At 41.5% G+C, this 12,240-nt stretch overlaps 1 protein-coding gene across 1 annotated transcript in view; it reads left to right on the plus strand.

The window, feature by feature from the left end:
• Window positions 1–12,240, plus strand: part of LOC107112016 (sine oculis-binding protein homolog) — a gene marked incomplete at both ends in the record, with an annotated part of 129,172 nt that overhangs the window by 11,462 nt on the left and 105,470 nt on the right. The window contains one exon of the mRNA XM_015413074.1: window positions 5,969–6,154. Within this exon, the coding sequence (XP_015268560.1) occupies window positions 5,969–6,154 (186 nt within the window). The remainder of the gene's footprint in view (window positions 1–5,968; window positions 6,155–12,240) is intronic.

Below are 12,240 nucleotides of genomic sequence, written 5' to 3' on the forward strand. Positions count from 1 at the left end.
CTCACAGGGTGTTTGTTGTGGGGAGGGGAAGGGAAAGGAGTTTGTAAGCCGCTCTGAGACTCCAAGTGAAGGGTGGGGTATAAATCTAATCTCTTCTTCTTCTTCCTCTTCTTCTTCCTCTTCTTCTTCTTCCTGTTCTAACCCGACTGCTCAGCAATTTAATTGAGTGCCCACGAGTTCTTGTATTGTGAGAAAGGGAGAAAAGTACTTCTTTCTCTACCTACTCTATCCCATGCATAATCTTGTAAACTTCGATCATGTCACCGCTCAGCCATCGTTTCTCCAAGCTAAAGTGCCCCAAGCGCTTTAATCTTTCTTCATAGGGAAAGTGTTCCAACCCTTTTATCATTCTAGTTGCCTTTTTCTGCACTTTTTCCAATGCTATAATATCCTTTTTGAGGTGTGGTGACCAATGCTTCCTCTAAGCTGTGGAGTCCTGTGAGCAAAGATTCTACTTTGTGAGCTACTGGCATCAAAGTTGTGAGTGAGCGATTTGGCTACTGCATAAATTAGTTTGCTCTGGAGCTATCCTTCCTGAGCTAAGATGAAAATGTGTGAGCCAGAGGCTAAAAAACTAAGAGCTAGCTCACACTAACTCAGCTTAGAGGGAACACCAGTGGTGACCAGAACTGTACGCAGTATTCCAAATGAGGTCTCACCATTGATTTATATAGGGGTATTATGATACTGGCTGATTTGTTTTCAATTCCCTTCCTAATAATCCCCAGCATAGTGTTGGCCTTTTTTATTGCAGTCGCACACTGTATCATCATTTTCAGTGAGTTATCTACTGTGGCTCACTTGGTCAGTCTCTGCCAGTTTGGACCCCATCAATGTGTATTTATAGTTAGGATTTTCACTAATGTGTTTCACTTTGCACTTGGCCACATTGAACCCCATTTGCGACGTTGACGCCCACTCGCCTATCCTCAACAGATCCCTGTGGAGTGCCTCACAATCCTCCCTAGTTTTCACCACCCTGAACATCCGCAAATCTAACTACTTCACTGCTTACTCCCAACTCCAAATCATTAATAAACGTTGAAAAGTATCAGACCCAGTGATGATCCCTGCAGTACCCCACTGCTTACCACCCCCACTGAGAAAATTGCCCAATTATACTCACCCTCTGTTTCCTATTAATTAGCCAGTTTTTGATCCACAAAAGGACTTGTCCTTTTATCCCGTGACTATTGAGCTTACTTAGGAGCCAATGATGAGGAACTTTATCAAAAGCTCTCTGGAAGTCAAGGTAAACAACATCTATTGGGTCCCCCTTGTCCACATGTTTGTTCACTCCCTCAAAGAACACTAACAGGTTAGTGAGACAAGATCTTCCCTTACAGAACCCATGCTGAGTCTGCCTCAATAGTTTTTGTTCATCAATGTGCTTACTAATTCTTTCCTTAATAACAGTTTCCACCAACTTACCAGGTATTGACATCAGACTGACTGGCCTGTAATTTCCTGGTTCTCCTCTGGAATCCTTTTTAAAGATGGGAGTGACATTAGCTACCTCGCAGTCCTCAGGAATGGAGGCAGATTTTAATGAAATAAGTGTTATGCCAATAAAGGTTTATGTATGTAATGAAAGATTGCATATTTTTGTCAGGAGATCCACATTTCAGTTCTTTCAGAACTCTCAGATGTGTGCCATCTGGGCCTGGTGATTTATCAGTTTTTAAGTTGTCTATCAGCCGTAGGACCTCCTCTCTAGTCACCTCAATCTGACTCAGGTCTTCCTACACCCGTCCTGAAATCAGCGGTTATGGAGAGGGCAAGCAGTGAAGACGGAGGCAAAAAATGCATTCAGCTGCTCAGCCATTTCCCTATCATCCTTTAGTACTCCTTTTACTCCCTGGTCATCCAAGGGCCCCACTGCCTCCCTGGCTGGTTTCCTGCTTCTAATGTATTTGAAGAAAGGGTTTTTTTGGTGGTGGTGATGTTTTTTTGAAATGTGCTCCTCATATTCCCTTTTTGCCTGCCTGATCACAAACTTGTATTTTATTTGCCACAGCCTCATTGAGACTAGCTTTTCACCACTTAAAGGAATCCTTCTTACCTTTTACAGCTTCCATTACTTTGTTTGTTAACCATGCAGGTCTTTTTATATACCTATTTGTTCCTTTCCAACCTATGGTATATATTTTTTCTGATTGTAGTTTTAAATAGTCTCCAAGCTTCCCCAATGGTTTTGACCCTTTCTACTTTTCCTTTCAGTTTCCTCCTCTCATGTCCCCTCATTTCAGAAGAAGTAGTTACCCCTTTTAAAGTTAAAAGTGGTTCTGTCAGTCTTTATGAGCAATTCCCTATTTATACAAATGTTGAACTCAATAACATTATGGTCTCTGTTCCCAAGCGGTGCAATCACTTTTACATCTCTCACCAGGTCTTGGGCATTACTTAGGACCAAATCCAGGATTGCCTCTCCCCTGGTAGGTTCTGTGACCATCTGCTCCATAGCACAATCATTGAGAGTGTCTAGAAACTCAATCTCTTTTTCCTGACTTGAACACATATTGACCCAATCAGTGTGTGGGTTGTCCTATTACGACACAGTTATTTCATCTAGCTGCTATCTTTAATACATTCATCATTTTATAATCCTCCTCTATCTTTTGATCTGGTGGGCGATAACAAACTCCCAGTGTTAAGCTTCCTTTCGGGCCCACTATTTCAACCCATAGCATTTCCAGAAGCAAATCCAGTTCTCTTACCCTCTCAATCTTACTGGACTGTATACCCTCTCTGACATACAGAGCCACCCCACCTCCAACCCTTCCCCCCCATCCTTCCAATATAATTTATAATCAGGTATCCCATTGATTCTCCTCATCCCACCAAGTTTCTGAAATACCCACAATGTCTATTTTCCCCCCAGCACCAAGCATTCCAACTCCCCGATTTTACCTCAGACACTTCTAGCATTTGTATATAAGCATCTATAATTTTCCAGGCATGTTAGGCTCGCAACCTTCCTCCTGCTGCCTCGAGACCTTGCCAAGCAGTCCATATTGTTTGCCACAGTCTCAGTGGACAATTCTAATCCATTTCCCTGTAGAAAATAACACAGCTACCCCTTCATCTCTTTGATGAGCCATCCTGAATCAGAGACTTTTCATCTCCTCTTGGCTTTCCCCCAATATTCAGTTTAAAAACTGCTCTGCTGCCTTTTTTATTTTAAGCGCCAGCAGCCTGGTTCCTTCTTGGGACAAGTAAAGACCATCTCTTTTGTACAGCTCCCTCTTGTTCCAAAAAGCATCCCAGTGCCTAACAAACTTGAACCCTTCCTTTCTACACCATTGTCTCATTTACGCATTGAGACTCCTGATCTGTGCCTGTCTCTCCGGCCCTGCGTGTGTCTTTAAAAGATACTTAATTTCAATGAGATCACTATCTGTGTAAGAAGCAATGCATGGAGAAGCTTTGTCAACAACAAATACTTTTAATTAGTAGTTGTAGATTTTCCGGGCTGTATGACCATGGTCTTGGCATTGTAGAATTTCAACAGCCAATCCATATGCAAAAGAACCTCCTCAGGAAACCTCCTCCATTAGCATGTCACAGCCTGGGAAACTCCTACAAGGTAATGATTCAGCCCTACCCCACGTTCCCAAGTAGATATAAATTACCTGCCTACCATTTTTCTTCTCACTTTGACACAGAGAGTACTCCATCTTTCTGTGTTATACCTCTGACGATGCCAGTCACAGCTGCTGGTGAAACGTCAGGTACTACAATGCCAAGACCACTGCCATACAGTCAAGAAAATCTACAACAACTAATGAACTCCGACCATGAAAGCCTTCGACAACATATTAAATACTTTTCACTTAATTTAAACTGAAGAGAATCTTCTGTGTCATGTAGAATACATGGCACATGCTATCTGTTTTATGCTACAGATGAATATGCTGGACATCAGTGCTTGGCAGAAGCTTTCATTCTACAGAATATACAGGGGAAAAGGAACACTTTTATGCTGATAATGAGAGGTCACTTTAAGACTACAGACAAGAAGGGAGTTGTGAAAGCAATTTTAATGAACTGTCACAAGCAGAATCCCAACTCAGAAGGAGGCAGAGAATAGAAAAAGAAAAACATAGTAATATTTAAGATTTCGGGTTTTTTCAAACAACAACTGTTTATTGTGCTGTCAACTTTAACTGATTTTTATTAATTGTTATATTTTATAATATGTACGTAACTATAATTTTAAAATGTGTAGATAAGATATGTATATTTATTTTAGCATTCTGCATATTGTGATTAGTGTAATGTAGTAAAATGTTTAGATTAGTCAAGTAACAATTCTGTCCTTGGTCTTAACTATTCCCTGTCTCTTGACAGTGGTTAAAAACAGGTGCAAAAGAAACTTTACAACATGTCAGAGAATGTTTAAATTATTGCTTACATTTTGAGGTTGATTATACTTCAGTGTGGAGCTGCGGTGGCTCAAGTGGTTAAGATGCTGAACTGCAGGCTGTGGAAGGTCGGTAGTTCAGCAGTTCAAGACCCGAGTGCCACACGACGGAGTAAGCTCCCGTCTCTGGTTCCAGCTCCTTCCAGCCTAGCAGTTCAAAAGCAAGAAATTGCAAGTAGATAAATAGGTACTGCTTCAGTGGGAAAGTAACAACGTTCCATGTGCCTTGGTGTCTAGTCATGCCGGCCACATGACCATGGAAATGTCTTTGGACAGTGCTGGCTCTTCGGCTTGGAAATGGAGATGAGCACCACAACCCTAGAGTCGGATTCAACTGGCTTTTGAGCAAGGGAACCTTTACCTTTAGGCACAGAGCTACACAGAGGTAGAGCAAGCTGCAGCTTCCCAAACTACAGGTAGCAATGCACCCTGACAAAAGATTTAACTTAAAATAGCAGTACAGTTCTAGACAGTACTCCAGTCTGAGCCCATTGATTTCAGTGGATTTAGACCTGAGTTACTCTACATACTCCCATCTCTAGTTCCAGCTCCTGCCAACCTAGCAGTTCGAAAGCAAGAAATTGCAAGTAGATAAATAGGTACCACTTCAGTGGGAAGGTAACAGCGTTCCGTGCGCCTTGGTGTTTAGTCATGCCAGCCACATGACCACGGAAATGTCTCCGGACAGCGCTGGCTCTTCGGCTTTGAAACAGAGATGAGCACCGCAACCCTAGAGTCAGATTTGACTGGCTTTCGAGCAAGGGAACCTTTATCTTTACCTTTACTATACTTCAGTGTGTGGTTGCTTCTAAAAATAGCTGTGCTACTTATTCTGCTCCCTCCCTCCAAAATGTCTAATTAATGATGTGATGCCATTCCATTCTTTTTTTCCCTACCAGCCATCATTGACTGACAATGGTGAAGGAACATAAGGATAACAACATGGAATGCTGTGATATCAACATTATGTGATAAATTCTTCAAGGCCTTCTAAAAGGGAGCAGGCTCCATGTTTCTGAACAAAATTGTCAGCATCATTCTACATCTGTAATAATGCTGGATACACTTTTTGTCTCTACAGATAATCTTCCCCTCTCTGATGCCAGCTTCATTCCTCATCTCAAAGAAATTTTGTTATATAGAAACAGATATGTCTCAAATCATTCAGTTCCTTTTCTGTAATTATTTAACCATAAGATGATGCATTCAATGAATGTATCATGTGTATTTCAGGCTATTTTAAAGAATAGAGAAACTCTTCAAGAAGAATTTTTCTTCTTCTTGTTTTTGTTTTAGGAACAGAAATTGTGGTTTGCATAGTCAGGATGCATGTGGCTTACTTGCAGCAGGTAATCCAGATTGCATATTCATAGCACTGAGACTGCATGAGAACTCCACTGTGAGTCCACAAGGCACTTTTGGGATTTTCGGTAAGTGCCTGGTAGTTTCCACATTTAGCCACAGGCCAGCAGTCATGTGAATTGGCCCCAAATACATGTATCTGATCAATGGTTTTCATATTATCATTTTTCTCCTCTTTTACAGAAAATTCTTTGCCAAAAACAAAATTACCAGAAGACAGTGTTATCTCATCATACAATGTAAACACAAGTTATCCAGGGCTTACAACAGGAAATGGACTCTCAGACTCACCAGCAGGGTCAAAGGATCATGGGAATGTACCCATTATTGTACCATTGATTCCACCACCTTTCATAAAGCCACCAGCAGGTAAATTATTATTTTTTAATGTTTCCTTGTAAATGTTCTATTTACAATGCAAATGATTGATTAGATCACTATAGAATGGCAGGAAGACAAAAAGCATTTTTAAAAGTGTTTTTAAACACATTATAAACACACATGATCTAACAAAGCTAAGCACTTATAAGACATATCAGTTTGAATGCGGGAGGTTTATACACACACTTAATTCTTCCATTGAAATTAGTGATACCTAAAATGAAGCTGGACAAAAGCTAACAGAGTTTTGTCAAGAGAACACACTAGTCATAGCGAACACCCTCTTCCAACAACCTAAGAGGTGACTCTACACATGGGCAACACCAAAATCAGATTGATTATGTCATTTGCACTCAAAGATGGAGAAGATATGTCTCAAATCAGTAAAAACAGTCAGTAAAAACAAGACCGGGAGCTGACTGTGACTCAGATCATGAGCTACTCATTGCAAAATTCAGACTTAAACTGAGGAAAGTTGGGAAAACCACTAGGCCATTCAGGTTTGACCTAGATCACATCCCTGATGAATATACAGTGGAGGTGAAGAATAAGTTTGGGACTAGATTTGATAGAGTTCCTGAAGAACTATGGATGGAGGTTCATGACATTGTACAGGAGGCAGTAATCAGCACCATCCCAAAGAAAGAGAAATGCAAGAAAGCAAAGTGGCTATCTGATGAGGCTTTACAAATAGCACAGGAAAAAAGGAATGTGAAAGGCAAAGGTGAAAAGGAAATATTTACCCACCTGAATGCAGTTTTCCAGAGAACAGCAAGGAGAGATAAGGAGGCCTTCCTGAATGAACAGTGCAAAGTAATAGAGAAAAACAATAGAATGGGAAGGACTAGAGATCTCTTCAAGAAAATTGGAGAAATCAAGGGAACGTTCCATGCAAAGCTGGCCATGATAAAGGACAAAAATGGTAGGGACCTAACAGAAGTAGAAGAGATTAGGAAGAGATGGCAAGAATACACAGAAGGACCTCAGTGTCTTTGACAACCACAACAGTGTGATCACTGACCTCGAGCCAGAGATCCTGGAGTGTGAAGTCAAATGGGCCTTAGAAAGCATTACTAACAACAAAGCTAGTGGAAGAACTATTTATATTTTCATGACATTCTTCGTGAGCAGTTCTCTTACTATACATTTCTTGGAGTTGATATGAGGTATGATTCATGAGTACTGGGTGCTGTTTTTTTCATAATCTGTAGCAGTAACTGTTATGGCTGCAGTAAGGTGTTTAATTGCTATGTTATTATTTACTGTTGTACACACTGCAATAATTTGTGAATTTATGTAACAGCCAGCTCAACTGTGTGTCGGTTTGAGTCAGTGGGAGTTTTGTTGAACTCTATTAGATGAGGGCAGAAATAGACTTAATATGGGCTCAACACGCAGTAAGGAATATTGCTGAAGAATGATTAAAAAATTTAAGAACATAATTCTCGGTATAAATGCCAATTCTTCCAGCTGTCCCATGTAACTGAAGTATAATGGATACACAAGGGAGTACCAGAAAAACATCTACTTCTGCTTCATTGACTATGCTAAAGCCTTTGATTGTGTGGATCACAACAAACCGTGGGAAGTCCTTAAAGAGATGGGAGTACTGGACCACCTCACATGTCTCTTGAGAAACCTGTATAAGGGTCAAGAAGCGACAGAACTGAATATGGAACAACTGATTGGTTTAGCATAGGTAAAGGAGTATGATAAGGATGTATATTGTCACCCTGCTTATTTAATTTATATGCAGAGCACATCTTGCGAAATGCCAGCCTGGATGAATCACAAGCCAGAATTAAGATTGCCAGGAAAAACATCAACAACCTCAGATATGCAGATGATACCACTCTAATGGCAGAAAGTGAAGAGGACCTAAAGAGCCTCTTGCTCAGAGTGAAAGAGGAGAGCACAAAAGTTGGCTTGAAACTCAACATCAAAAAACTTAAGATCATGGCTTCCAGCCCCATCACTCCTTGGCAAATAGAAGGGGAAGTCATGGAAGCAGTGACAGACTTCACATTCCTGGGATCCAAGATCACTGCAGATGATGACTGCAGCCATGAAATTAAAAAACTCCTGCTCCTTGGGAGGAAAGCTATGGCAACCTAGACAGCATAATAAAAAGTACGAAGAAGAACGGAAGACACAAGGGCCTGATGTGGTCCATGGGGTTGCAAAGAGTCGGACTCGACTGTGCAGTTGAAGAGCAACAACAAAATTGTTTAATTTTGGCTGGATTTCTTTACCTAGAGTTGCTAGTTTGAGACATTGAGAAAAATTGTGTTCCTTCAAGAGTTTTTACAGAAACTAAAATTCCACTAGGTGTAGCTTTTCTATTCATTATAGCACTCTGACATAAAAGCTACAGCTGGTGAAATGTCTGTTTTGAGGAAAAGTTATTTGGAAAGCTAATGCATAGAATGCTGTAATGCTGTTTGACTTTAGAAACCCAGAATACTGCCTGACAACACACCCAGATTGTATGAGGTCTCAAAGGGAGCCTTTGATTTAGGAAAATAGCAACATATTAAGGTTTTATTGGAACTGTATGAGGAGTTAAAATGCCCTGCATATTCCAGAACATTTGGATTAAGTACATGAATTTATGCATTAACAAACTAACCATTGAAATGACCTGTGGGTGTAAACCCTATTTCCTTCAGTGGGAGTATAATACCATAGCAGTACAATATAACAATAATTGGGTTGGAAGTATTTACATAATTTAATAGAAGTCTGTTTAGTTTAAAACCAAATAGGCATTTTAACAATCCAAGAAATCAAATTAATATGGTATGTCTAGCATGTTGACAAACACAACCTGGGAAATAGTCTTTTGCTTCATACTGAAATGCTTGTGTATTGCCTCAGAGGGACTTTATATGATCAAACATATACCTTGGGGAGACTATTCTGAAACTATTTATATTTTCATGACATTCTTCGTGAGCAGTTCTCTTACTATACATTTCTTGGAGTTGATATGAGGTATGATTCATGAGTACTGGGTGCTGTTTTTTTCATAATCTGTAGCAGTAACTGTTATGGCTGCAGTAAGGTGTTTAATTGCTATGTTATTATTTACTGTTGTACACACTGCAATAATTTGTGAATTTATGTAACAGCCAGCTCAACTGTGTGTCGGTTTGAGTCAGTGGGAGTTTTGTTGAACTCTATTAGATGAGGGCAGAAATAGACTTAATATGGGCTCAACACGCAGTAAGGAATATTGCTGAAGAATGATTAAAAAATTTAAGAACATAATTCTCGGTATAAATGCCAATTCTTCCAGCTGTCCCATGTAACTGAAGTATAATGGATACACAGTGGAATGTAGGAGTCCCTTGACACAGTTTAAGACCATTCTTTCATGCAAAGTACCTCTGATCTACTAACCCATAATACATTACTTGTGATTAAAATCATCCATTGTACCAGAAGACTGGAAAGTAGCATATGTTACACCAATTTTTAAAAAGGGGTCCAGTGAGGAACCAGGAAATTATTGGCCAGTTAGTCTAATGTCGATCCCAGGCAAATTAGTGTAAACTAGAATCGAAGATAGAATTAATAGGCACATAGAGGAACAAAGCCTGCTGAGGGAAAATCAGCTTGGCTTCTACAAAGGGAAGTCCTGTCTCACCAGTCTTTTAGAGTTCTTTGAGAAAGTGAACACATATGCCGATAATACAAGGAATCATTATGTACTTAGACTTTCAAAAGGCTTTTGACAAGGTACCACACCAAAGACTCCTGAGTAAGTTTAGCAATCATAGGATAAGAGGATGGGTCGTCTTGTGAATTAAAAATGATTACGTGATAGCAAGCAAAGAGTAGGAATAGATGGACAATTTTCACAATAGAGGGGAGTAAGCAGTGGCGTCTCACAAGGATCTGTATTGGGGCTGGTGCTATTTAATGTGTTCCTAAATGATCTGGAACTGGGGGTGAGCAGTACAGTGGCCAGGTTGCAGATGACACAAAATTATTCAGGATTGTGAAAACCAAGGCCGACTGTGAAGAGCTCCAGGAGGATCTTCACAGACTGAGTGAGTGGGCAACAATGTAGCAGATGAAGTTCAGTGTAGTTAAGTATAAAGTGATGTATATTGGAACAAAAATCCCATCTTTAAGTATATGCTGATGACTGAGCCTGAGAGGGAAAGATATCCAGTGTCTTGCAGCACTGAAAAAGGCAAACTGTATGCTGTAGATTATTAGGATTATTAGTAAAGGGATTGAAAATAAAAAGCCAATATTATGTTGCCTCTCTATTATAATGCCACCATATAGGTCTATGGTTTCCCTTTAGTTTCACTGTCCTAGTCCCCAAGCAGTAGCCACTCCCTTCCCCACACCAGGGCATTTTCAATTTTGTTTCAAATCAGCAATTGAATGTCATTATATTATTTAAACAGCTTGTGTATCAAGTTCTCTTAATTCCCAGCTTTTGTTCTATAAAAAGTAAGTCTCTGATCCTTTGTTGCAGAGATATACATTTCTCCTTATATCCACAGTGGAAGGGGGTATGGACGTAACTTTTTAAAAATAAAAGCAGGGAGTTCAGAGAACTCGATATTCAGGTTTTTGTAACATAATAATATAACAATATTCAGTTTGCCAATTAAAACCATATAGCTCTCTGGGAATACCAGAAATTGCTGCTATGGGGGCAGGGGCAGGGAACATGGCTGCTGTGAGGGTGGCAGTGGGAAAATCCAAACTTTCCCACTCACATGACAGGGGCATTTTAATTCCTCGGGGGGCACTGGGGCACTGTCTAATTCAATTAAATGTAATTTAATTAACATAGGCACTGGCATTAATTAGCTGACCATTCTTACCACCCTTGGCCGTCACCTTCTCCGAGGGTGGCTCACCGTACTGCCTGCCTTCCCTCTCAGGGGAGCAGGTTGCGGCCATCTCCCTGGCCGACAACAACTCAGAGCAGCGTGTGTCAACCAGGCCTTGCATTGGGAAGGGATGGGGAAGGTAGGGGCTCAGGGAGGCACTGACAGGGCGCTGCTGCATCCAGATACCTGAGAGCCCAGCTGGCCTAGCAAAGTGTGTGAGAGAAATTGTGCTGATGTGGATGGAGGGGGTGGCGGGGGAATGCACACAGTGCACAGATGAAAGCCTGGGTGCGCAGACTGCCAGCTGGGCTCTCTCCTCTCATCTGCTAGACCTTTGAGACCCCCCAATGGCTGTGAGAAGGGAGGCGCCAATGCCAGTTTAGTGGTATCCAGTTAGCTCTGCCAGTTGAACAGCTGGTTGGAGGCAGCACTGGGAGACCTCAGGATTTGCCACCCAAAAGCCTCCCCTTTGTGGGACCTGTGTGCCTGTTGCCTGGCTGCACTCCAGGGGCATGGGGCCACAGAGCTGCCCCTTGAGCCTCTCTGCTCCTCTGAACACACACAGTCCCATAGCTCGCCGTTCCTGGCATATGCCCGTGGTGGCTCAGAGCTGGGTCTTCACTTTGAAGATCCGAAGAGCACCTGTGAAGTGGCATATCCCCCTTTTCCCCAGGGATATCCACCACCTGGCATCTTGTAGGAGGAGTTCCCAGCGGCCCCACATCTTGTCAGAGAGTTGGGGGGGCTGGGCTGAAAGGAAGTCGGGGGGCAGGCCCCAAAATGCCCCACTGTAGCTATGTGCCTGCTCTGGCCTTTCCCAAAACTTTACAGCAAAGCAGATTTTGGAAAGATCAGAGAAAAGCCAAGAAACCCCCAGAAGATATATGAATGTACCATGGTGCTATGGGGAAACAGGAAAAAGCCCGGGGCAAATAACTTCTATGGTTGTTCTGCATTGTTGGCAGCATCTTTGGTGTCTCTTTCTTTTGATCTTCAGACCATTCACCTTTTTTTCCTCTGTATGATTTATCAATGCTTAACTGTTACTTGTAAAAAAGCTAGCCCAGCATTCTATTATTATAGAACTAGCAGAAAAGCCTGTTGTGAAACCGATACAACGGGATCTAAAAAGATGTGGTCTGTAACGAACGCATAGGCTGGATGGTGGTAAGGTAAACAGTAGTGGGTGAGGGTGGGAGGGGGGTGGGGGAACGG

This window comes from Gekko japonicus, unplaced genomic scaffold (genome assembly GCF_001447785.1).
Source record: "Gekko japonicus isolate JY-2015 unplaced genomic scaffold, Gekko_japonicus_V1.1 scaffold3039, whole genome shotgun sequence".
NCBI classification, from domain to species: Eukaryota; Metazoa; Chordata; class Lepidosauria; order Squamata; family Gekkonidae; genus Gekko; species Gekko japonicus.